This window comes from Cimex lectularius, unplaced genomic scaffold (assembly GCF_000648675.2).
Source record: "Cimex lectularius strain Harlan isolate CLEC.00 unplaced genomic scaffold, Clec_2.1 scaffold110, whole genome shotgun sequence".
Taxonomy (NCBI): Eukaryota; Metazoa; Arthropoda; class Insecta; order Hemiptera; family Cimicidae; genus Cimex; species Cimex lectularius.
Window position 1 is genome coordinate 983778 of NW_019392697.1, and position 27965 is coordinate 1011742.

Sequence of the window (27965 nt, forward strand, 5' to 3'; positions counted from 1 at the left end):
TGCTATAAGGACGTATCTGACAAAACAAGCAATTTTTGAAATTTATTAAATTTTATAATGTTCATAGGATACGCCATGTACTTTGTTAATTTATCTTTATTAAAATATTGCAATGATGTTTTTTGGGAAAACATTCTTAGATAAGGGCAAGTAATGAATTTGAAAGGTTGTATTCGAGGAAAAAATAAAGTAAGAAAATGCAAAGAATTTCGGTTGTACGTATTTTATATATTCGTAATAATTAATATATAATTTATATAACTATTATGTACAGTTTTTGTTTTAAATTTTAAATATTCACATAGCACAATATTTCTAGTATTTTACAACATAAATAAAATATTTACAATTATTGGAATTTTCCTCGTATTTGGTATGAACGTCGTTTATTTAACATATAGTTATAATTTGTTTTATGTTTTTTTACTTTGATGGGGTTGAAGGTAACTCTTAACAGTGTGTCTGGTAGTACCTAGCCATGAGGTGTTGGTTGAAAGAGGTGTAGGGCCACGGGGCGGGTGCCGGGTTGACGACGTCGAGCTCTTCTTCTTCGTCGGATCTCGGGTCGGGGGCGAGGAGGGAGGCGACGTCGAACTGCCTTTTCTTCCTCCTCGGGCAGGGCGGCCACGAGGAATGCCGTGGAGGTGGAGTACGTGGGAGAGGAGGAGGCGAGGGCGAATCCGTCCCGTCGTCTTCTACCGCAAGTCCCATGTGCTTCCTCACCTTGAATTCCAACAAAAAACAAAAACACTTTATTAATTTAACCTAAAAAAAAAGAACCAATAAAATAAATATAGAAATTCCGCTGATTCCCCCCCCCAAAAAAAAAAAAATTAAAGCTAAATTAATATAAAATTCAATTGTGTCTTCAAAATTAGATAAATCGAATAAAGCTCAATAATTTTGCAAGCTGAGAGACGTAGTATGTCATAGAACAAATATTTTGTTCAATCCCTTATATTTCGTGGTCTGATTGACCATATTAATTATTCCAATTAATTATTCTTTTTATGTAATGTCTTGATTGAGATGAAAAGTTAGTGTCACGAACGGGATTCAAACACATGACCTTCGGCTCCATACGCCGCTGCTCTAACCACTTGAGCTATCGTGATTTTGTTCAATCTTAAAATGAAATATCAGAAATGTATTGATAATGTTTTGTGTGTTCTCCGGTTTGATATTGGTGCCTATCCGCGTTGGTACTTCAACTGAACTGCGAACAGTGCGATTCTGCGAGAACAGGCAGACCAAAAATATTTGTAACTACCAAATTACATTAAAAACAGAACACCTAAGATGGCAAAATGACCAAGACGACGATCATTGGCATACCAAAATGAAGGTTTTTGTTAATTCTCTCAGGTGTCTGTGTGTGTGTGTGTGTTGTATGGCTTTATGTTTTCATGCTATTGCTACTAAACAATGATCAAAATATTTTTAAGAGGTCGGGGTCAGAAATTCCAGGGGCGACGGTGGGAATAGAACCCATGACACTCGGGGTCGACAAAACCGAGCGTTTGAAGAAAGACACTCCTTCGTCGACCTTTCGAGGAGAGGACAGTGAAACTGTTAAGGTCGATTTGAGAACCTGTTGGGTTCTGTGCGACACCCAATTTTTCTGTATAAGAAGCGCTTGCTGTCTTATTGGGGCTTCTTAGGTCATCTTCACATGGTGTTTAAGTTAATAGTCTTCCCTCCACGAGATAAATGGTAGCCTTATTCTCATTTGTGTTGTCCTTTTTCCTCGTCATTGAAGGACAAGATCATCCTTCGTGGATCAGAAAACTTGACATAACCAAGTTAAGTTAACTTTGTATTTGTGCTGAACATTATACATATTTATAAACTAAAGGTATATATTTGTATTTATAGTAAACGGGTAGAAAATGTAAAATGAACGCGTCTGAACAAGTCCTGTACTTGATGATTTATCGCCATCTAGACACTAAAAATGCAATAAAAATATAATTTAAAGGAGATGGCAGCATCGGTGTATCACTAGAGAGAGTCCTAAGTATCAAGGTCGATTAGTTGGCCCTCGCAGGATCTGAATAGTAAAAGATGGATCATCCTAACCCGATTAAGGATAGGCCATACGAGGTTAATACACAGAAACTTATTTTTGCGCCAAAGACCACGTATGATCCCCACGTATAGAAAGGTTGTTCGTCCCACCAAATTGAAGGGTCCTTGGGATCTGTATAGAGAGCGTGCATGAATGCCACCCGATATGAGAACCGCGCTTGAGTCGCGAATCGCTTATTTCGAGTTTTGTTGTACGGCTATTTTATTGCATATAATACTTGATAGATACAGCATTTTGTGATTTATTAGCGAGAATTGACCCTCATAGGATGTGTAAAAGAGTGAAGGTATGTAAATAGGAAAGAACTTATAGAAAGAAAGGTATAACTGCATGCGTTGGGGGATAAAATGACCTGACTTGACTGCCAAATCCCCGAAAGTTCTGTACATATGTGTATGGATTGGAGCTAATATAAAAGCAATGTGACCTCTTTGACCTCTCCAAGTTTGTCTCTGGGCGTTATAATGTAATAAATCCGCCGGGTTTAGGAAGTAGTGCCTGGTAAAGATCTATGGGTACTGCTTGCGGAAAAATTGGTGTACGCTGAGAACCTACTTGATGGAAAGGAGAAATACAGCGGGTACTGCTATAATCAAGCCAAGGATTTTCGCTCGCCTCGACGAAGACCTCTCAGGTTTTAAGCGGAGCTACCAATTACCGGTAAAAGCCGACGGGTTGGACGAGGAAGTCAGTTTCGATATCTACTTTACTGTCCTGAAGATTGAAGCCGGTTTTTGGATTGTAGAGAAGGAGAAAGAACTCACTGCCGACGGCTGTTAACGGAATTCGTAGCGAGCTTTTCAGAGTCGTTCTATGCCTACCTGACTCTTGAGCGCAAAAGGCAAGGAACATTAATCGACTATGCCGATGATCCGGATAAGGATAAGAAAGGTTTAACGATTAACTTTTTTTTGTTGGAACTCCTCGAGATACGCGCGGCTGGAAAAGGAAGAAGATAGGAGCATGCAAGCGATCACAGACCTTCGGAGGACAGTTCAGAATGTTCTAAGATTAACGCGTCCGACTTACGATCCGGACCGACACAAATTCGCCAACTCCTCACTATCCAAATCTGATATGCAAATTTAAAATACATTTCAAAATACCAATTCTCAATTCTCTCATACATTCGATAAAAACATCGGCTTTGGAATAGCAATTATTGAGCAGTTCCTCACTGAAGATGAAAAGCCGAACGCACTGGGGTAACATCAAAACGCGCGAGTGTAGACGGAGCCAGTGCCGGCTCAGCATGAGTTCACCAACTCGCTGACTTTTTGTGTTCTGTTATCAAGTTTTTATGATTTCTGGATATGTAAGAGCCCAAAACGGACCGGGTTTTATTGCTATTTATACATTGAGCTATTAGGCATAAAATAATAAAGCTACTAGTTTTCTTCCAGTTCTAAACAAGGAGATACATCCTTTATAGGAAACGTAATAAGGTCAATTCTGTACATGTCTGTATGTCCGCACACAGTATTTGTTTTTCATAGAAAAATTTATTAAAAATTGTAAAATTGCTGAATTTGACTAAGAAATTTTGGACATTATAGAGTGGACTGATATATGGACATTTATTACTGTCATATTGTGAGCCTGATGAAAGCCATCTTTGAGTGTCAAACCGACTGATTTTGAAATATAAAATATTTGTCTAAAAAAAAAAAAAAAATTAAAAATCAGAGTAACGCGAATCCTTCGTCATGCTTTGGAAGAATCCCCTTCATCAGGACTTTGGAACAATTTTTAATGAGTTACACGGTTAACAATATAAAATCTTTCGAACCAGTCGATGTTAATTTTTTCTACATTAATTATAATTTAACTCTAATCAAATATCTATCAGGTTAATTACGGGCTTTCTAGTAAAAAAAAGTAAACAAGTGAACTCCTGAACAGGTGAAAACAAACCTCAAATAAAATGAAACAGTTGTGAAAGTCGCAGTCAACAAAACTAAAGATTTTTGACATTTCTTTTAGGGTTTTTCACGTACATTCAGACACTTTCGGCAAAGTTGTTCAGTGACTTAGTCTTTCAAGTTAACATATGTAATTATTAATAATAAAGTTAGAAGAAGACAGGGAGGATGAATATGATGATTAACCATTTTCAACATTGCATCGCTTTATAAAGTAAAAGAATTGTTCAGTTTCCTAGGTCTATTATCGACGTTGAACTGAAATTAGGCATTATAATAAATAATTAAGGGTACAACTCCTTATAGAGAGCGTGTAGGCATGCCACCGGATTAAGAATGGTTCTAGGGCTCGGAGCGAGTTTTCTGGTCCCTTGTTCCACTTTTTGGAGGACATGTTTTTTAATATTTTTTATTGTGTTTTGTTTGTACGTGTATTTATTAGTGTGAGTAGTGAGGAGCTTATGGTGAAGTATAGCGTTACCAGCAGTGTTTGTTTAGGATGGCGGATATTTATAAAATTACCCCATCGACCCTAATTTAGTTTAGATTATTAATATTGGGTATAGGTCGATCGAGTACTCCATCGATTAAACAGAGCGCAATATATAATAAGCGTGAATGTATTTATTTGTGCGACTGACTTATGGAAGTCAGTTTTAGGCTAGATTACAGTTTGGGTGAATTGGAGGCTACCATGTTGGTAGGGACGTGACGATCTCCTGGGCATCTGGCTTAAGAAAGATACTAGCGAACCAGCCATATAATAGGGTAGGTTAATCTATGGAGCAGATCACATCGAGGAGACAACCCTTCGGGGTGAAAGTCTAATTACTGATACAAGTTGGAATACATTTTAAAATTTACTATATGTACGATTTTACATTACTTTGAAGGCTGATTTTCTTAAAAATTAAAAACTAAAATTCTTCTTCTTTAGTAATAAAAAAACTGATATGATTGAACGAGTATATTTAATAATTCGAAAAATATGGTATTGTATAGTCTGATGAGCATTTTCAGCTAGAAATCCGGATCAATGGAAAACCAGTAGCTAGATCAATCATTGTCAAATATTTTACTTTTATTTTATCACGTTTGAGTTTATTGCAAAACGGTTTGCATATCTTTTAGCATGTAATTAATAATAATAAAACAAGGAGGGGGTGTTTGGACACGGTGGTGCATCTAGGTAACGGTCCTAGGTTCGAATCTCACCGGCCCTGATCGAATATCATATTGAATTGAATCAAAACGGACTTTTTATCAAAAACAAAGAAATAATAAATAAAATAAAACTAAAATATGTACAAAAAATCATTTATAAAGTTGTTAAAATATTCTAAAATGTGGGTAATTAAATTGTTTTGGCTGGAGTCATTAGGATGTGTTCGTTTAGCTCCATTTTCGCCTATTGTGCTTTATCAGGGTGTCAAATAAAAAACGGTGCCGAAGTAGATTAAACAATACACAAATTAATTTGTTAAATGACAAAATATATATAAAATCACTTTATATAAAATTTAAAATTGTTCAAGAAAAATATAATTTAACCAATTTTGCACAGAATAATATGTTAGTAGTAATTTATTTTCTATTTAAATTGATTTTTATGTAGTGTCGTTGAGAAGAAAAAAATAGTGTCACGAGCAGGAAACATTATGTTTGTATTACAACTGTAAAACAACAATTCATCTATTAATTTTGCTTGACTAATAAAACCAACTTAATAATTTTTTAAATAAACTAATAATATATCCCACTTAATTTTACGGTGTCATTCTTTAACTGCATATAGAGATCGTGTAAGAAGGCCCTGAATTAGTAGACGTGTAACAATAAATGTAATAAAACAAGAATGTCTTTAAAAACCGTGTATTAAGTTTAAATAGTAATTTATTACTATATATATCCAACTAAATTGAACGTGTCATTATGTCGCTCTATATAGAGAGCGTGTAGGAAGACTCTGATTGAGTGTGAACTTTTATTAAAAAACTCTGCGGGTTGATATGACCTCTGCTTTTGCAAACCCCGTTTAAAAAAGCATAATAAAAAAATAATATAAATAAAACAAGAATATCTACAAAACAAGCGAGGGTAATTGTTGCAAATATTTTAGTTAGAAATTAGAAGTGTCAAATGAAAAATATACAAAGCAATATTGATATGACCAAATGTAAGAAATGTTTTACGTTTACCATGATTTTACATTTATTTAAAATCAAGTGGTATAATAGTATAACAAAACCTTTTTTTTAATAGAAGAATTGCTTTTACCCTTTTCCATTGAGTTTATTTGTTTATAAAAAGCTTAATTCCATACAAATTTTAATTTTTAATTGCTTTAGACAATATATATTATATATATATAAATATATATATTTTTTTTTTTTTTGCTTTGCCGGCCAGATACCGCCACACCACTACAATCTTGTTGAAAATGTCAAAATTGTTTTAGAAAATATAATTTTGTTGCAAGCAACTTAATGTTTTTTAAAGAAAATAAGTTTATTGAAAACAACTTAAAATTGTTGTAGAAAATATTTATTTTGTGAAAAATCATTAATTTTTTTTTAGGTAATATAATTTTTTTAAGATAATATAAAATAGTTTTAGGAAATATAGTTTTATTTAAAATAATTTAAATTTTCTTAGAAAATATAATTTTGTTGAAACTTAAAATTGTTTTAGAAAATTTACATTAACCCATTTTGCACAAAATATTAGGCTAAATAGTAATTTATTACTTTATTTAACTGCAATTCAATATTCGATATATTAATTTTGCTCGACTCATAACAAGTCTTAATACTTAATAATGTTTAAAATGAAATAATAATGTGTCCCTGTAATAATTATGTGAAAGTTGCCATTTCTTGGCTCTGTATAGAGAGCATGTCGGGTGAGAGTATTTGGATCCGATTTTCGAAAAAAATTCTGGGTTATTTTATTGTAATAGTACTGAATCTCATTGTGTATTCACTTTTGTGTATATTGAGCGGTGTATTTATTTATTAGTGTGAATGCCTAATGTGAGACGGCTGATCGATTCTGCTGAACAAACGTGAGCAGAATTGAGCTTATAACAGATCAATCCATCAAAAAACTAATCATGTATTTCAATAATAATTATTTATGAAGTTCGGCTGGGTTATAAAAGTTTACACCTGTTCGTTCATTATTTGGGTTTTTCAAATTTTTTCCACCTGTTGTTAGAATCTTCACATTATAATATTGAACATAAATCCGCTGATAAAATCGATATAAATAAAACAGATCTTTTATCACATTATATATATTTTGTTTAATATAAAAGGTAACAATAAAGCATCGAAACAAGAAGTACAAGGCACAGAGCATTATTTAAAATTTAGTTGTCAGCAAATATTTGTTCTTTTTATATAAAACAGATAAGGGTTGTTATATATTAAAAAAAACAGACCTATCAGAGTCACAGTTCCTTCGTGAAATAATCTCTTGTCAGGATTTTAAAATTTTAATTAAAAATTTAAAAGATGAATAAATGTGGACATTTTTGACAATTTTGCAACCTGTAGTTTCAAGTAGAATGAAATTGGCACACCCAGAGAAAATATTTACCCTCCTAATCCTTTTCCCCCCGCATTCCTTTCCAATCGGCCTCATCCCTGATTGTTTTTGCAATACATAATTATAATTTTGAAGTTTGATCGCTAATTGTTTGTAAAGTTGTTTAATTAATTATGTTAAATCTCATACTATGTCATGCTTATTACACTTCCTTTTTACCAATAATGGAAATGGTGTTAAAAGCTGTAATTTTTCGGGTTGTTGATTCAATAGGATAAAAGCTTGGTTCTACTTACAAAGCGGTTTTTGAAGAGGTCTGGATTTCAAGCTTTAAAAGCTCATTGACAGACTGTGCAATTAACATTTTGTCAACAAACTAATATATCCCACATAACTGAAGTGTGTTAGTCCTTGGTTCCATATAGTGTGCGTGTAAGAATGCTACCCAATTTACAATTTTGAAATCTACAGTTTTAAGTAGAATGAAATTGGCACACCCAGGGAAAATATTTACCCTCCCAATCCTTTTTCCCCATATTACTTTCCAATTGGCCTCATCTCTGATCGTTTTTGCAATATATAATTATAATTTTGAAGACCGATATGATAAAAGCTGGTTCTACTTACAGATCGGTTTGTGAAAGGTCCGCATTTCGAGCATTAAAAGATGAAAGGTGTTAGTTTTTGGTTCTATATAGCGTGCGTGTAGGAATGCGACCCGATTAGAATTGTGTTTGAGCAAGGCTGTCCTGATTTTTGGAGAAAACAGGGCTTTTATTTGTATCCACTAACATTACTGCTTGAAATCCGGATCATATGCAAAAACCAGTTTGCGGATAGAACCATCATTTTCAACTATTGAGCTCTATTTTTTTATTATTGTTTATTCTGTCAGTAGGTGATCTTGTGAGGTTGTTATTTGTACTATTTTTAATATGAAATAGTGTATTGTTGTTTAAATAGTATTAGTGGGAAATAATATTGTGTGATTAAATATGAAAACTCACTTTTCTTTGGGCCTTCCTCCTCCTGAAATCTCCTTTTTTGAAGTCTTCGACGTTGGCCGGGTGTATGGCCCAGTAATGGCCTTTGCCGTTGGCGCTCCTCCCCGCTTTGACGAAGCAGTCGTTGAGTGAGAGATTATGCCTGATGGAGTTCCTCCAGCCCGGCCCCCTTGTCCTGAAGTACGGGTAATGGTCCAGTATGTACTGATAAATGTCCGAGAGGACTAGCTTAAAGTCCGGCGAGCTTAGGATGGCCATAGCGATGAGCCCGATGTAGCTGTGCTGCGGCTTGGGCTCCTCCGGCACCATCCCTCTCGGGGTGAGGAGCGAAAGGGCGAGCCGGGGGTGGTAGCCGGCCGAGTACTGTGGGTAGCCGAGCCTCTGTGCCGCCACGGCGTACTGGTACAGCTGTAGCCTGTACTGGTCGACATCAACCAGCGGGTAGACGCCCACCGGGGACGAAGAGCTGCTACTCTCCTTCGAACACATCACAGTCTGAAAACAGTCTCCGCAGGAGTCGGCAGAAAGGCGAAAGTCCTGGAGGGGGTGGCTACGCCCCTTTCCACGGCGACGGGGCAGACCCCGCCTTTTACACCCCTTCCACCCTGGCACACACAGAGGAAATATTTACTCTACCAATCCCCCAATCCTTACCCTCGCCCGACTAATAAAGATTGAGGGCGAATTACTCTGTTTCTGAAAATTTCCTCTTTTGTTTTTAAACCTTTGAAAAAGCCAAGTACCGACTTTCAGACTTGGAACAACCTACTTACTCGGTTTTACCAAAACATTACTTCATAAATGACACCATTTTATATTTTATTCCATAACACACTGACAGGGAAAAAATCTCACCCAATTGTAACATAACTTCATTTGTATATATTTTTATATATTAATAAAGTTTTCACGTTTTTTAATGTTTAATAACTGAGTCTTTGCCTAAAAAACGTACAAAAAAAGTAAATTGCTAAGAAATCTGAAAAAAAATAGACGGACAGATAAAGTTTATTTTAATTAAATTTTTAATTGACATGCCAATATCGCGTATTTCATTCTCTTGCCCAAATTACACCTCAGACACCTCGGCATACTTTCTACGAGTCTGGAAATCTCTTTGCAGGAGGTTAGCCCATTCTTCACGAAGACTCCTTTCTAGATCATGGAGAGTATCAGGAAGTGATGGACGTACTCTTACTCGTCTTTTGAGGTTATCCCATAAATGTTCGATTGGGGTTCAAGTCTGGAGAAAGGGCTGGCCAGGCTAAGACCCTGATGTTATGATGTTCAAGGTTTGTACAATGCGAGCGTCATACGGACGGGCATTATCGTGCATTAGAATAGGATTGTCGCTGATTTCATCGAGGATAGGCAACGCATGATTTTTCAAAATTTGATCTACATAGCGAGTGGCCGTCAAAGCCACTCCACGAACAACATAACAGAATTAGCTCTGTGCGCCTCCATTGAAATTGCTTGAAGCTTTCGTATCTTTTATTTCGCCTTCTTCACACTCTTTCCAGTCCATCTGGAGATCGTAGAGCAAATCTACACTCATCTGTAAAAATTACAGTAGACCAACCGTCCAAAGACCAAAGGCTCTGTTGTTTTCGAGAAATGCGAGTCGTGCAACTTAATTTTGGTCCTCTTACGGGGCGAAAAGCCATCAGTCCATTAATCTTCTTCGAGAAGAGCGCTCAGCGATTTGGACTCCTCGTATTTCCTGGAGTTATTGAATCGCTTGAACAACAGTAAGGTGCCGGTTTCGCAAAATTCTCAAAGCCAAAAAACGGTCATCCTGTGGTTCTGTTACTCTAGGGTGTCCTGCACCGGACGTCATATGGAAGGACCCAGTTTCTCAAAAACGTTTAACGGCGTCTCGCAGTTTTATAGGGAACTCCGATGTCAATACCTGATGGAACGTCCATCATCAATAAGTGCCACACCACACGCAACATCTTCAGCACTAAGTGGCAGACGAGTTGAAACCGGCTACCTATAAAGTACATAATCGGAGGTCTAGAGACGTAGAAAACTACGTTAAAATAGTTTTCAGCACCAAAAACTTTATATTTGGTTTTCGCGTCCCAAAATACCCCTGGATACTAAGTTTTTAAGAAAACAAAAATTTTTTATTATTAAAATTTTTGCCTTGTAAAATGGCTACGATTCTATGTCAAAACATATAAAAAATAGAGATAACTTTTAAAATATTTAACTGATCCACTGAAAACTTTAAAGGCTTTTAGTAGCTTACAAACGACACGTAATAGCATATAACGTATGTAATTAAATTAAAATTGGAGAAATAAAATAAATCATTCGGCCAGATTTTGTTGATTTCTTCCTTATTATTCTCACTTACAATGACGTAAAACTTAAACATTGTTGACATAACTGAGAGAAGACGTAATCAACAGAATCATAAACAATTGTAACCCAGAACTACACAAAACAACTTCCTCCACAGTACACAACACATAATCAACTATCGAACTCCCCAAAAATTTTGTTCCGAATGGGAAGATTGGAAGACAGGGAACTTATAATTTTTCCATAGTGTTAAACAGCTATTTAAGACAAATCGAATACAGAAATGGCTAGAAGTTACAATTCGTGAAGTTTCGGAAGTTTTTGTTCTCTTTATCTCTCTCTCTCTCTCTCTCTCTCTCTCTCTCTCTCTCTCTCTCTCTCTCTCTCTCTCTCGCTCTTAATCATTCAGAATCGCCTTGAGAATTCCAACCAGCCTTGATCTTGATGCCATACGAATTATATACTTTATTAATCAATCACCTTTCCTTTCTTAATTTCTCCCAATACCGCCATATTGGTTTTATTTTAGTTTATTTCTTCGTTTGTTTTTATCATTATTTGGGGTAATTGATTGAACCTCTCACATTTGTCGTCCCCTTCCCCCAAAACAGGTACGTAGACGATATTTTGTATATATGGTCCGGAACATTAGAGGATCTAAAAGAAATCCTCTAACTAATTAATTCTTTACACCGTAGTATAAATTTTACATTGGAAATTAATAAAGATGGTTGTTTAAACCTTTTAATCTTAAAACTCAACCATATCATATCAACCTAATCAAAATATACGTACATAGAAAACCCACAACTACTGACACCAGTGGATTCTTCTCAGCCATGTACCCAAAAAAGGCTGCTGATTTCATTTGGTTCTAGACTGTATGTTAAAACTCGTTAATTGATTTATCGACGTGGTTGTAAATTCCTTCAACCTGACGATGACCTATAAGCTTGAAATCCGGATCGTTGAAAACAACAGTGTGTAGGAACTATCGTTTTTTGTAATGACTGAACGACAAACTCACTCCACCTTAACATTGCTCGATCTAACATGGTAGGGCCAACGTTACATGTTAGCCGAAGGTCGTGGGTTCGAATCCCGCTCGTGACGCTAACTTTTTCATTTCAACCAATACCTTACATTAAAAGATTAATTAATTGAAAGAAGTAATTTAGTCAATCAGACCACGAAATATAATGGGTTCAATAAGTAAAACGAAGTATATCTTCACTAACAGCTCCCCGTGGCCACTCCATATATGGCCGAGAATCGAATCCTGATTACATGACATTTGAAAAATGGCAAAAAGGAGGGAAAATAAAGGTGGGGTTGAGATGGGAAGTTGGTGTCCGAGTGGATCGAAGTCACGATAGCTCATCAAGTGGTACAGCAGCGGCGTATTAGCCGAAGGTCGTGGGTTCGAACCTCGTGACACTAACTTTTCATCTCAGACCAAAACCTTCCATAAAAAGATTAATTAATTGAAAGAAGATATTTGGCCAATCAGACCACGAAATATGTTAGACGTAAGTCGAATGGAATAGCGTTGTGGTCACACTGTTAGCCGGTAGGTAACCAACATGTCAGCAATGAACTTAACAGCTGTTTTTTGTTGAAACGTATTTTCATTTGTCAGTACGCATTAATTAGATCAGACCAATACATTTCTTTTGTTAATTTCTGACCTGTCCTTGTACTCTTATTCATAGTAGATACATCCCCTATCCTATAAAGTTGTAGGCTGTTAGACGTTAGGATACAATTTAGGCATGTCGGCACAAATTGAAACGTGTCATTTGTTAGTACTTTTCGAGTGCATAAATAGAATTTTGAATGAAAGTGTTGAATAATTTTCCTTTTTTATTAACTTCTGGCATCTTACAATTTTACACAAAACAAACAACAATAAGCCTTTAAGGACTGTTATAGCTAGAGACCGGATTTTTATGCAGTAACAATATGCCAAAATATGCCATAAAATATGCAGTTAAAAGCCTTGGAATGTGCAATAATATGCAGTATTAATACGTTAAAATATGCAATGATATGCAGTAAACAAGTTTTTTTACTATCATAATAACTTTAAACAGAAATATAGGTAATTAAACGAAATCGATATAAAAACTCTTTAAAACAAATTAAAAATTAACATTAAAATTCACAAGTATTTAGAGTTTATTTTGATTTAATACAAATATTTTCTCACTTACATAATTAAATTATATATTTTATACTAATTGAGTCTAATTAATGTTAATAAACAAGTACTTCTCTAAGTCTTCCGTGATATAGCGCCTACGGTCACTTAAAATTTTCGAGAATGTTGGAATAAGACCTAAGAAGGGGTTTTATATTCTTTGGTTGGTATTTCTAGATTTTTCTCTTCCCGTCGTTGCGGCCTGTTTCAGTTTTCTTCGAATTAAACCAACTTTTCGTCAACTTATTTTTTTAACATAACTTTTTTATCCCTCATCCGAAATCCAATATACTATTTTAAATATTTTGCGCGATAAATGCGATTTTACGTTAAAAAAAACCTTCAAATATTGTTATATACTGCATATATTGTTCAAATATACAATTTTATGCGATATTATTCAAATATGCAAAAATATGCTTTATCAAATGTAACCTACGGCTTCCTAGATTCATGATTTAGATAGATAATTGATTTGCTCGGTCGTATGTGGTAGTATTACAATATATGCAACTTGTGTGTTGTATGTAGTGTTTAGATACCATTAGGTAATGATTATTTGGAGATCGTGAGATGCGGTCTGGTGTGACGCAGGTTTTAGAAAAAATTTTCTTTATCGTGCCAACGTTTCGATCTTTATTGAGATCATCTTCAGGGCCTGGGATTTATAAACGTTGTTTAAATTATTCAAAAATCGTGAGATGCGATCTGGTGTGATGTAGGTTTCAGAAAAATATTTTCTTTATCATGCCAACGTTTCGATCTTTATTGAGATCTTCAGGGCTTAAAGTGTTTGTCTTCTATGTAATTGTGCCATTCTTACGTGTCGTGTTGAGAGTGCCACGGAGATATTGGTGTTTTATGTATATATACGTTGGATTTTGAATGGGTGAGGAAGGAAGTAGGGATAGAAAGACATTTTTATATGAGGAGTCGGCTTCTTTGCGGTGAAATGAAATGGGTAATGGGTAAAATGGGAAAAAATGGGTGATGGTTCGGCCTGATTATCCTTTCAGGATTATATAAGCGGGGATAATTAGGGAAAGGAAAGCTAAATTGTTGAAGAATTAGATTATGTAGAAATGTTTGATGTGTGGAATGATGATTGTTTTATGTTTTGTGTGATGTGATGATATACGTATACTATCGATATTGAATTTGATTAATGATATCGGCGCAGCTGCGGCAGAGCTTACATGCGTCTGTTCTATAATTGATGTTGTGTTCATCTCTGTTGATAAACCATTTCTTAAACTTTACGTTTATGTTTGTTTTGTTCTTTGTAATATTTTTGGATTGTTGAAGACGAAATTGTGTTGGTGTTCATAACGGTGGGTAGCTAGTGCTGTAGGATTTTGTTTGCGTTTCTTGCAGTCGTAGATATGTTGGCTTACCCTCTTATCCAGATATTGGGATATAATTCCGATATAAGCTACCGGAGTTTATACAATTGATTTTGTAAATTACGACAGACTTATTTGTTACTGGTGTGGGATCTTTAATTTTGAAAAAAAAAAGTGTGTGAATTGTTTTATAGTTTTTAAAGGCTATATGCAACTGAGTGTGTATGCAACTTATAGCTTTATTTTGGTTCTACCAGTCGCCACGCGCAGCATTGCGGAAAAATTAACGTTTAACATACTAAGAAAAGAATAGGGCGTTCACGAACTTTCTGGAGATTTCTCTACTCGAGTAGCACGAGTTAACATCTAACAAACATCGTGAATTGACTCCCTATTGAGTGGAGGTTCCGCAGTCTCAGCATATACTATGGTAGGGGTGCGCTATGGAGACATAAAATTTGTTAGAAGCAAGTTTTGTAATGACAGACACTGTCATTGACATATGATTTTGTGTAAACAAGGAATGTTACTTTATTGACATGCATAATTATACAGTTTGGTACATTTGTTGGACGGTTGATAATCGGCATTATTGTAACGGGTCTCCCAGGGAGTAAACTCAGCTTTAAGCCGTGGAAGGGGGTTTGTATTGTTTGAAAGCCCTTTTTGTTATTTTGGTCGTGAATCTGTCCCTGGGAGTCGTCGTCGGATATGTTTTCAACGAAAGTCGTCGAGGGTGGCAGGGGAGCGGGGCGGGGCGTCGCTATTGGCCGAGCCTGGAGCCGAGAGGGGCGGTTTCATGGCACCGTCCACGAATCGGCGTCCGCTTTCTTCGCCCCTCCGCCGTTTCGCCCCCCACCCCTCGGCTTGGAATAACACAACGGGGCAAATATTGAACAAACTTGTTCTCCCCGAGAGTAAACCACCACTTTCGACCGGCCCCCGGCCCCCGCCGTCCCACCGGCCGCAACTCAATCCTTCCTTTCACTTCGCCGACAACTTCCTCGCCCCCTTTTATTTGTGCGACTCCGTACAAAATCCTCAAGGAATAGGACGGATTTATTACAATACAAGCTTTATAACCGGGCGTTGATCAGGGGATAATAAAAAGTGTTATTTTACACATTATTTTGAATATACATATTGCTATTGTCCTTTTATTCAATTATCCTTTCTAAACTTTTTAGTTTCAGCACCAATAAACTATACTGACAGGCAAAAAATTCCACCGACTTGTAATATAACTTCATTTGTATATCTTTTTATATATTAATGAAAGTTTCACGTTTTTTTAACGTTTAATAATTGAGCTTTTGTCCAAAAAAGTAAAAAAAAGTAAATTGCTAAGGATAACGAAAAATTAAAAAAACGAGGGCCAGATAAAGTTTGTTTTAAATAGATTTTTAGTAACATTTCAATATCGCGTATTTCCTCGTCTTACCTTAATTACATCTCGAAGACATGTCGGCTTACTTTCCACCAGTCTGGAAATGTCTCTTTGCTGGAGGTTAGCCAATCCTTGACGAAGAGACCTTTCAAGATCGTGGAGTGTATCACGGAGTGCTCTTATTTGTCTTTTGAGGTTGTACCATAGATATTCGATGGGGTTCAAGTCTGGTGAACGGGCTGGCCAGGCTAAGACCCTGATGTTATGCTGTAGAAGGTTTGTACTATGCGAGCGGCATGCGGAAAGCATTATCGTGCATTAGAATAGGATTGTCGCTGATTTCATCGAGGATAGGCAACGCACGATGTTCCAAAATTTCATGCACATAACGAGTGCCTGTCAAAGACCTCCACGAACAACAACCAACTCTATGCGACTCTCCATTGAAATTCCCGCCCACACCATCACTGAGCTACGTGGAAAAGGTTGGCTCTGGCTAAAATAACGAGCTTCGTACCTTTCATTTCGTCTTCTTCACACTCTTTCAAGCCCATCTGGAGACCGTAAAAAGTACAGCTGACCAATCGTCTTAAGACCAATGGCCGTATTCTGACGAAATGGGAGCCGTGCAACTCTGAATGTTTTGGTCAATTCTGGTCCTCTTACTGGGCGAAAAGCTATCATTCCAAACTGATTTAATCTTCTTCTAGCTGGGCGTACAGAAATTTGGACACTTCGTAATTCCTGGAGCTGATGAATCGCTTGAACAACAGTAAGATGCCGGTTTCGCGAAATCGTCAAAGTCAAACTACGGTCATTCTGCGGAATCCTGTTACCCTAGGGTGTCCAGATAATCATACCAACAACGAGTACACTGACAGGCAAAAAATTCCACCAAATTGATTTTTTATTTATTTTCTCGATAAAAGCAAATTCATCCCTTCATTTGTCTCATTGTTTTCATCAATAAATATTTGTTTATTATATGTTTTAAATTGGGAATATCAATTAGAAGTAAACACACTTAATCCTTTATCCAAAACGATGATAAAGAATTTTTCAATGTTTACGTTTTACAGAATTTAAAATGTTTATTTAGTCGCATTTGTATTCTGAAGTAATAAACTAATAACTTCTAGTTTTCATTTTTGTTTTCTTAATTTCAATTTTTATACTTAAAAATACCACTTAGTGAAGCACTGCGAGACGCCGTTAGACATTTTCCAGTAACTGGGTCCTACCATAGAAAGTCCTGGACGCCCTATTGTAACAGAACCACAGGATGACAGTTTTTTGACTTTGAGAATTTTTCGAAACCGGCACCTTACTGTTGTTCAAGCGATTCATCAGCTCCAGGAAGTTCTAGGTATCCACATTTCTGAACGAAAAAGATTAAATCAGTATGGAGAGAGTCTTTGCGTAAGAGGACCAGAATTGACCAGAACACACAGAGTAGTTGTTGCACGGCTCCCATTTCCGCCAGAACGCAGTCATTGGTCTTTGGACATTTTACCGATGAGTGCAGATTTGCTCTACGATCCAGATAGGCGTGCAAGAGTGTGGAGAAGCTTGTAACTTTTCACCGAGCAAATCTTTTCCACGTAGCTTCAGTGATGGTGTGGGCGGGAATTTCAATGGAGAGTCGCACAGAGTTGGTTGTTGTTCGTGGAGGGTCTTTGACGGCGACTCGCTATGTGGATAAAATTTTGGAATCATGTGCTACCTATCCTCGATGAAATCAGTGACATATTCTAATGCACGATAATGACAGTCCGCATGTCGCACGCATAGTGCAAACCTTCAACATCATAAATCAGCGTCTGCCAGTCTTTCGCCAGACTTGAACCCAATCGAACATTTATGGGATAACCTCCAAAGACGAATAAGAGCACGTCCATCACTTTCTGATACACTACACGATTTCGAAAAGACTCTTAAATGTAGAATGGGTTAACGTACTATAAAGAGGCATTTCCAGACTGGCAGAAAGTATGCCGAGGCGACTTCGGGATGTAATACATAAAACTGCTTTACATAAAATTTGTTTTAACAAATTTAATTCTCATTATGATTCCAAAAAATTTATTACTGTAAAAAGTTTAAATTTATAATTTCAACCGATATAGCGGTGGGATGTTGTGGATCTCAGCTTTAATACTCTGTTTAGGAGGTTGATGATGATTGATTGATTTTATTACGGACCGATTTTCATCCCACTGATCATTCTCAAGGTCCTTTAATCAACATTTCTGTCAGTTTTAAACACTTTTTACAACATAGTAAATTGTACTCACAAATACACTTATATATACATTATCTTTAAACCACAGATATCACAGCACTTATTATATTGTACTTTTATAAAAATTTAAAAATGTACAACTTCAAACAATAGACTTTAGACCTGTGGGACCACTGAGGAATTGACGCCTCTAACGTTTATTTCTAACGTTTAAAATTCATTCTGAAGTTCACGAATAATTGTCCATTTTGAACAATCGTGCCACACGTGGTGTTTACACCGTAACTGACACGTGCTCAGGTCGTAAGGGGGGTCTAGTTACGTGGTCCATTCACCGTTAACCGGACTACGAGATTCTTATTTCAAAGAAACGCCGAAAATCTCAAATGCAGAGCCAAAGAAACGGAAGAAGAATTCAAAAGGAATGGGAATTGAAAGAGTAGGAATGGAAGAAAGCTCGGTCCGATACTCGAATGAAAAGCCTGACGTCTTTTTGATCCCAGTAAAATTTTTACCAGATCCTTCATTATGAAAAAAGAAGTACGAAGTTTAGAATGAAAACAAATTCGGATGCTAGAAAGTATGGGTATTTTTCCCGCAACCCTAAACATCGTATAATCGTATTTTTACTTAATATTCTCACAGTGGCCAAACCAAAGCGGTTTTGGTACACATGTGAATCATGTTTGACATTTGGGACAAACAGAAGGAAAATGAGTATTAATTGTCCTACAAAACGCCCCAACCGAGACAAACAGAAGGTTTCGACGGGAGTTGAATGAAGTATTGTAGATCCGGACACCCCTTTCGCGTTTGTCCTAACCAACTACAACTGGCGACGGTGCGGTTCAAAAGGGCTGCGTGAAGGCCTGCCGAGCTTCCAAGCCGGTTCCCATTATTCCGTCCTCGTCCAGTGGCAACTCGTAAAATGGATTAACACTTTTCCCCCGACTCGACGATTGGGCGAGAGTCGACACCCTTTCTGTTTGTATTTACATCTCAATGTGCAGTGGGGTTAATAAAAGCTTCCATCTGCGGTGGTGTTTAACCCTAAACAAACCGGTAAGCTTTACAACCGAAACACAATACAAACTCAATGTATTTAAATCATTTTAACAAGGAGAAACAATAATAAATTAAACTGTGAAATTTCTTTATGTAGACTGATTTCTGATCAACCTGTAGTTCGATCTTACAGACGCGTTTAGACTTCTCGCCATCTTCAGGTATACGTTTCTTCTTTACTTTTTTCTTTTGTTGCTTCTGGTGAGGATTTCCTTTTCTTCCACTTCGATGTAATAGTTCAATTGAGAAATTGACCCTTGTTTATATCCATACAACATAAAGTGCCCTACCCTAAAGGGTCGGTTAAAAATAGATGACCCCAAAAATAAAATTAAATAGTCAGGAGATCCTTGACTTCTTTTTTTTCTCTGGTTGAGAAGGATCCTAAAAGTTTTCATAGGACATATCATGTTTGATTTTCCAATCAACAGTATATCATTACTACCACGTACCATTGTACACTGATACTACTTTTACGGATTTTACTGATCAAAATTGGAAAGCAAAGGAATTTCGAGATATTCTTTCTATTTATCATATGGACCATGGAGACTTAGTTAATAGTTATCATTAATGTACATCTATTTTTCATTTTTTTCTGGTTTTCTTAACCTTGTTTGCAGGGACAGGTAAACTTTTGGGATGTTGTGGAACAAACTGAAGGCAATCAGTTTCTTGGTTCATACTTAAACTTTCCTTAGTGACTTTCCACCAGGACCCAAAAGACCTAATGTGGAATTGACTCATTATTATTCCATACCTCTGTCGCCTCTCCGCCGCTTTGCAGTCAGATGGACGTGTTCTGATGTCTTCTTTTTCGTGAAAGAGCCGCCAAGTTTTTCCCGTTTTTTAGGTGATTCCACGGGAAATGGCCTGTATCAAGGTTTATTGGTTTTCTAAACCTTGCCTGCTGGGACTGGTAAACTTTTGAGATGTTACGGAATAAACTGAAGGCAGTCAGTTTCTTGGTTCATACTTAAACTTTCCGTATTGGACTTTCATCCCAAAGGGTTGTCACTGTCCGATGTGCTGAGCTTAGGGAAGTTGACCTACCCCGTTATGCTCCATGGTAGCTAGTATCTCCCTTAAGCCAGATCGTCGCTTCTACGACGGGATTAGGCTCAAATGGTTGCTTCCGACAGCTAGGTCGATTCATACTTAAACTTTCCTTAGTGACTTTCCACCAGGACCCAAAAGACCTAATGTGGAATTGACTCATTATTATTCCATACCTCTGTCGCCTCTCCGCCGCTTTGCAGTCAGATGTTCTGATGTCTTCTTTTTCGTGAAAGAGCCGCCCAATGCATGCAAACTATAATCTATTCTAAATCTAACTAATTTCTATAATGCCGTCGCACAAATAAATACTTGTCTCTACAATCCTGAGGTATTGGGACAGCGATCTGTGCCCGCTGCCGGTGCCCCAAGTTCGATGATAAATATTCCACGTTAAGTCTTCTACAATTGAAAAGTGCTCGACCTCGACACCTAAGCGGTCACATTCATGTCAGAACGTTATTTTCGTATGACCTATGAGTAATCTTACCACTATGGCCTTTTCTCTTTTTGCCCCGTAAACAATTATAAAAACTGATAACTAATAAAATATAATTGATAATTTTGTTTAAACTTCTACTAACAGACATCGACCCTTTTGGTTGCTAAAATATATTTTGACCGAATTTTCTTTCTTGAAGTATTATTTACTTTTGAATCACATAGGCGTTTTGGATTTGAAAAGAAAAGTCTTTTATATTTATACTTTCATATATTTAATGGATAAACTGTTGTCTTCAGTTAATTATCAGTTGAGAATTCGTTAAAAAGTCAATCAGAAAAGTTGAGGAAGGGATAAATAAAAATTTGCAGAGTTGAAAGGTTGAAGTTTTGACTATGTAATTGGACGCCAATTTAGACCGACAATGGGCCAATTTCTACCGAAATTCCACAAAGACGGTAATTGGAGATATCCAGTTTTTTTATCCTAGAGCGATAAAAACGTTTCCCAGCCGGCAGATTACATATTTTGACAAGGAGAGGAGGACGTGTCGCTACGGGTAACCGAATAACGATAGGCCTTTCACGGACCGACACCTCTCCGCCCTTTGTGAGGACCATTAGAACGGACTGGGGCTTTTTGTCGCCTTTTTTAATTCTATCTCGCGTTTTATATTTCCCTCCGACAGGACCTCCATTAGAGAAGTGCTTTTGATCTGCCGATGACGCAGGAGGCAGATTTTAATGTCGTTATTTATTGATTATATCGATGTCGTCCTACAGTTTCCAACTCTTTTTGTGAAAATAAGTTTTTCACCCTCGCCTACTTTTTTAATCGAATCTCTTCATACCAGTTATTTTACCTCGGGCTTCTTATAAACTTTTTTCTACCCTGTACAAAATGGTGGTAAAAGATTGAAATCAATTCTATTAACTAATTAATTGTTAATCCATTAAATTTATTTCATTTATTGCTATTTGCACAAAATAAATATATATTGTACTATCTATCAGACCAGGAGGCAGTGGGGAGAGAAACCGGCTAGTGCTGGAACGTTCGTCCCCATCTTCACCCAAAGATGTTGTCCCATGAGGTCTTTTAACGTCCGGACACATCTCCGATGGGACTTCTCAGACGCCTAATGTTCTCTAAGAGAACACCTGGAAGACTTTTCATCCATGGACTTGTCATATTCCTTGGAGCGGAGCCAATACTAGCCAAAGTCAGAAGTGCTTTTAAAAGAGCACACCCATAAAAAAGACAGTATTGTGGTTTCTATCAGATCTTTACAGGCGTGTCTTTCACCACCCCCGGAGAGATAGAGAAGGCACTAGTGTCTGGCTCCGGTAAGCTAAGCTACATGTTTTTTTGCAAACCACGACCGCCACGAGTCCAATTTAGGTCTACTTGAAATCTTCCCCTACCGTGGTACAATATTATTTTTAAGGTACTGATAACCCACTCTGAATTCCATACTAGTGCTGGAACAATCTTTTATTTAGGAGGTTTAAGATAGGAGGTCACGGTGCCATGGTTTTAGACAACGTGGAGGAAAGAGTTTTAGCGTAAGATTCGGGTGGAGGGATAGTTTTGAGTGGAAATTGAAGAAGCATGTTCGGATCAGATCCTTCACGAATATGATTTTAAGATCTTTATCGATCATTTGATTAATGACGTAGAAGGGACCATTGAGGATACGGCGGAGAACTTTGGATTGAAAGGATTCGATTCATTGTATGTTGGAGGAATCGACCGAGCCGCACAGTTCTAGTCCCTACGTGCAGATTGGTTTTAGTATTGCCTTGTAGATGGCCAGTTGTTTTTTGTTAAAACTTTAGATTTGCGTATCCTGCAGAGGAATCCGAAACGTTGGTTTCATTCCTGTCGTTTAGTCGTGTCTGTTGGTTCCCTCCTTGAATCGAGATAGAACTCAGTCAGGGTAGCGAACCCTGTCAGTTTTTGGATGGGAGTATTATTGAGGAATATTTTATCAGGGGTGATTTATTTTTTTTAAGGTTTGTATATCTGCGATGGAACCTCATTACATATTATTGTTTAAGTAAATTCAAAAACGCTTTTAGTTCAGCAGATTTTATTTATTTATGGAAGACGCCTTTCACTCACCTTGTGAGCATCATCACCTTCTATAGACAAAACAATAGTAAAAACACTGTTCTTTTTTGTATTTTCCTTTTGTTTTGTTTAAAGAAGGCTGATGATGCTCCAAGGCGTCTTCCATAAATAAAATGTGCTGAACTAAAAGCGTTTTTGAATTTCCTAAACAATAAATAATCCATATTTGCTTAGTGGTCATAATAGTCCATATTAATTATTCCAATTAATTATTCTGTTTACCTAAGGTTTTTGGTTGAGATAAAAAAAATTAGTCTTACGAGCGGGATTCGAACCTACGACCTTCGGCTCAATACGCTGTTCCTCTAACCACTTGAGTTTTGGAGTATCTCCCTGTGGCCACTTCATAAGTCGTCGAGAATCGAATCCTGATTACATGACATTTGAAAATATGGCAAAAAGAGAGACAATTCGAACTGTTGTAGGTTGAGATGAATTGTTGTCCGAGGGGATCGAAGTCACGATGGCTCAAGTTGTTAGAGCAGCGGCGTATTGAGCCGAAGGTCGTAGGTTCGAATCCCGCTCGTAAGGCTAATTTTTTCATCTCAACCAAAAACCTTAGATAAAAAGTATTATTAATTGGAATAATTAATACGGTAAATTATGTTCACTAAGCTAATATGGATTATTGTTTAGGTAAAGTCAAAAATGCTTTTAGTTCCAGCAGATTTTCTTTATTTATGGAAAACGCCTTTCACTCACCCATCAGCCTTCTTCAAATAAAACAATAGAAAAAACAGAAAAACTAATGTTCTAGATAAAAAGAATAATTGGACTAAACAATAATATCAAGGGTGCTTTTGATTTCATTAAGATTTATATACCAGTGTTTGCTCCATTCGTGCATGTGCCTGGAGCTCCTCCGAAGCAATTGTGGAATCGGTATCAGAAGGTAGCACATTTGTGTCGTCGGCATAGCACATCGTTGAGTGTGTGAAGTCCAAGTAAATCTGATGAACGGTTAGTTAACAAACTAACCAACAATATATGCTTAGTGTTGGTTTCTGGTCCCAGTAGGTTTCTGAGTAGGTCATATCTTTCGTGAAGTAGTAAGTTTGTATAAACAACGCGTCGCTTTTCTACTTTGCCGCGGGAAACTTTGGTATGAGTTTTCAAATTTTTTCAGTTTCGGATTAACCGTGTATAAAAAAAACAGTCGGAGGTGAGAAAGGCTGCCGGGGATAAAAAGTAAGAAACAAGAGGTGAGGATATTGTTTAGTGGCGAGGATTAGTCAGCAGATGGGCGCTCCATTAGTCGGCTCTTGTAATGACAGGGCAAAGCGCCGCCTTTCATCCCTTGATATAAATCGGCTTCGGGGTCCAAAAGCGGCGAGCAAACCGGCCAAAGCAAATATTTTCCTAAGGTCCTCGTTCGCCAGAAGAGATGCTCGGCGTTTTTCCACCGCTTTTTTAAATTTTATTTTATATTTTTTCCAAAACTTTTTGCCCCTATCCTACCACTTACGGTTACTAGCTCTCGACTGACTCATTGTAATACAAACAGATTCTTAGGCAGACAGAGTTTCAGAACTCGACTTGATATAGGTTCTGTTTATACTGGGCCCTGTGGAATATATCAGATGCGTCATTCTCAAACCTGGCCACATCTTTCGTCTCTTTTGTTTGTACAACTTTGAAAAACAACACAGACGGAAGCATTATTTTCATAAAATATTAGTACAGCGTTGAAGAATATTCCCAGCGTGGTGAATCTGAAAGACTGGGGGCAAGGGAAATACCACCAAGTTTGTTGATCTTTTCAGACCAGTGTTGGGCCGGCCACAATTAAAATGCTGCTTTCAAAATCCATAAAGAAACAAAACAAAAATATTAGACTTAATCCTACGCTATTTTATTAGGTTTAGTCTTGTCATATTGTGAAATTTGTGTATTAAGGAAGTTGTCAGAACATTTGCCAGCAGTCAAATTTCATTATATGGACTATTAATTCTATTTGTCGACTGTTGTATAAACCTGACCGTCCTGGGCTAGTTATCCTTGACGTTTCGACATCATCAGCGATCACTAAGTTCTCTAGAAATGATGTTTTGTATAAAGAACATTTGTTTCGGAAAATCTATTTTTTTAAATTACACAATTAAGTCTTGTCGTCAAAACATCCACATTTCTAAATACATATAACAATAAAATTGATCAACTTAAGTTTATTATTAATTCTCAATTGTTGGTGTATCGTATTGCGGGTAATTTTGGGGAAAATGTAGGGTGAGAGAGGGAAAGAAACAGAGAGACAGGCAGATAAGGAAGATAGAGAGAGGCGAGAGATAGATGGATAGATAGATAGAAAGACGAGAGAGAGAGAGAGAGAGAGAGAGAGAGAGAGAGAGAGAGAGAGAGAGAAAGAGAGAGAGAGAAACAGCGATTGTGTTGGAGAAGAGAAAGTATAAGTGAGATAAAAAATACAAAGATAATGAGCAAGGGAATGAAAAGAATAAGAAAAAATGTGTGAAGAAGACAATGTAGGGCAAACCAATGTAGATAAAAAAGAAGAGAAAGAGTAAGCGAGAGAGAGAGGGAATGTGTGAGACAGAAACCGCGATTGTTGGAGATGAGAAAGTATAAAGTGAGAAAAAATACAATGATAATGAGAAAGGGAAAGAAAAGAATAAGAAAAAATGTATGAAGAAGACAAAAAGTAGGGTAAACAAATGTGGAAAAAAGTAGAGAAAGAGTAAGAAAAAAAAAAGAGAGAGAGAGAGAGAGAGAGAGAGAGAGAGAGAATGAGAGTAAACCAAAATCACCCCATTGGTGTTTGATCCTCCCACACTTTTTGCTTGGATTGATTGGAAACTGAATTACGCCAGACTGTATCTACCTAAGGAAATTTAGCTAAAATAAGCGGACCAACAGCGTATAAACTTCCGACGATTGCCGAATCCAAATGTACCACCTGCAATAAAGGATTTAGCCTTCTTCAGTATAGATTTTTTAGCAAGGACGAACAGAAACAATAGAAAATTTGGAAAATGCTCAAAAATTGTTATGATGTTCTGAACTTTCAAATACTGTGAGCCCGTGACACACAGACAGACAGGCAGACCGAGATCTCGGCGGTCATGACAGACAAGAGGCTATCACTGCAAGAGGTGATTCTCACGATTGACTTCTTGTCTAGAAGTCTTTGGCTCAATATATGGAGCGTGTAGGCATGTCACATTCTAGGAGAGTTTAGTTGAACACGATCTTTTAAGTCTCTGAGTACACTGCTCCAATTTTCACCGGATAGTAAAATCTCTTGTGTACGAATATATCTTGATTTTGAGTGTATTTATTAGCGTGAGTGTGAGAGAGCAGATGATAGAATGTTATGCATCTCATTGATGACGCTTTTAGTACCATACTTGATCGAACCCGATGTTTAGAGGAAAATAGGTATGGTATGGGCATTTATTACGGTTAAGTAATGCTTACTTTGCGGGCTAAAATGACCTACATTTTCGAAAAGCAGACTGATCTCGTCCTTGATAAGAGTGATATCTAACACTGCAAGAGGTGTAAGACTGTATAGTCTTTAGGAAGGAATAACTTGATGTATGAGAGTTGGGTTTCAGGACAGAGAGTCTCTGAGTCCTCTATGATTGCTAGTTATCGTATGTTGAGTATATCGTGATATTGAGTCTATAGATTAGCGTGAATGTGAGGACCCTTATAGTTGTTATACATTTATAAAAATAAATTCGCTAACATTTCAAGCACTTTCTTCCTAAACTTTTTGAATAAAAGTGTTTAGCAATGATGTTTCTTTTCTAGTAAAAGAAAATGTCTCTTTAAGAGAAAATATTTAGGGTTTGACGGGAATTTCGTTGTTGTGGTTTGGGCCAAATTGTCCGCGGCTCGGAGGGGGGACGAAAAAGGACGTGACGACAAATACAAAGGCTCCAACATCAGATTTCCTTTTGAGTCCCGAGGATCCCCTGTGGGTCTTCCGTCCGCATTTCCCATTTCTCCTCTCTGTCTCCCTTGATTAATTTTTGCTCCTCTCCCCGCGGTAAGAGGATTACTGGCGTAAAGCCGCCTCCCAAAGGGCCTACGCTCCCAATCTTAGCGTCTCTGCGTATCATATACATAAAGAGCGCCCCCGCCGCCTTCCTACTCGCTTTCATAACCAACTTACGGTCCTGGGGATTTGCCGAGTTTCTTAACCACGGAGGGACGACGTTTTCATCGCCGAAAACAAAATTCCATATAGTTTATTGCAAGTTACATTGATAACGGGCGACGTTGAAAAAATCTGGGTAAAAATCTACTCACGGTCGTTATTCACTTGCCACATAGTGAATAATATCAATAAAAATAAAAGTTTTATTTCCATTCTATTATTGAGAAAATATGAGGAAGATCAGAGGTTATATCAATGTTATTGATCTGAAAATCGCTTCTCCTGAAAACTTGCATTTTTTTCGCTTTTCTCCAAAACTGATGATAGTTTTAATATACCATTTAGTGCATTGGACCTATCTGACGAAAACATATTCAAATCTACATTTTCCCAACTCGGTCGTCGACCTGATCGTTGAAATCCCGACAAATTGTGAATCTGGAAGATAGAAGGATGGGTGGGTCAGAGTTAAGTCCGTTCCTTCATAATAATTTGATTATTGTTTAAAATTTTATTTAGAATGATTCGTATAAAGTTACTTTAACTTTTACTTTTTTTAAAATTAGGTGATAGTTTTAATAGCCCATTTAGATGCATTTATTTATTTACAATTTCCCAATTACAATAAAAGTAAACACCCATATAACTGCACATTTAAAAAAAAATTTAAAATTATTTTTAATGGCTTTATGATCAATGCATATTAGCCAAAAAGCGATTATCATGTGCATTCATATGGGGGGGGGGTTATCGTGAAAATCGTGGGAATCGAACCCACAACCGCGTGGTCTATGAGCCACTGCACATAAATTTAGAAATATTTATAATAATAAAAACACAATAAAACAAACAAATAATTTAATTTGAATAAAAACAATATGAAATATGTATTAACACTATATAATTATCAATTATTAATTATAATCCAAGTCAATATTAATCGTATTAATGATACAATATTTAATTTTCTAATAATAAGATTTTCTTAAACTGACATTAAATATACTTATATTTTTGAAAGAAAAAATTGTGGTTCTTGGTATACAATTGAATTTGGCATAATTAGTTCTATGGAATCGATGGAGAATGTTGTTTGAATG

General features: G+C 36.8%; 2 protein-coding genes across 2 annotated transcripts in view; one reads left to right on the forward strand and one right to left on the reverse strand.

Moving 5' to 3' along the window:
• LOC106674024 (SKI family transcriptional corepressor 2) overlaps positions 1-27965 on the forward strand; it is a 216404-nt gene that overhangs the window by 37697 nt on the left and 150742 nt on the right. The gene's annotated exons all lie outside the window — the stretch shown is intronic.
• LOC106674025 (forkhead box protein C1) lies at positions 306-9135 on the reverse strand. Its single transcript, XM_014406455.2, has 2 exons — positions 8568-9135; positions 306-723 (listed from the first exon to the last, which is right to left on the reverse strand). Exons 1-2 carry the CDS (start codon positions 9051-9053, stop codon positions 451-453), a joined length of 759 nt encoding a protein of 252 aa, XP_014261941.1. The 5' UTR covers positions 9054-9135; the 3' UTR covers positions 306-450.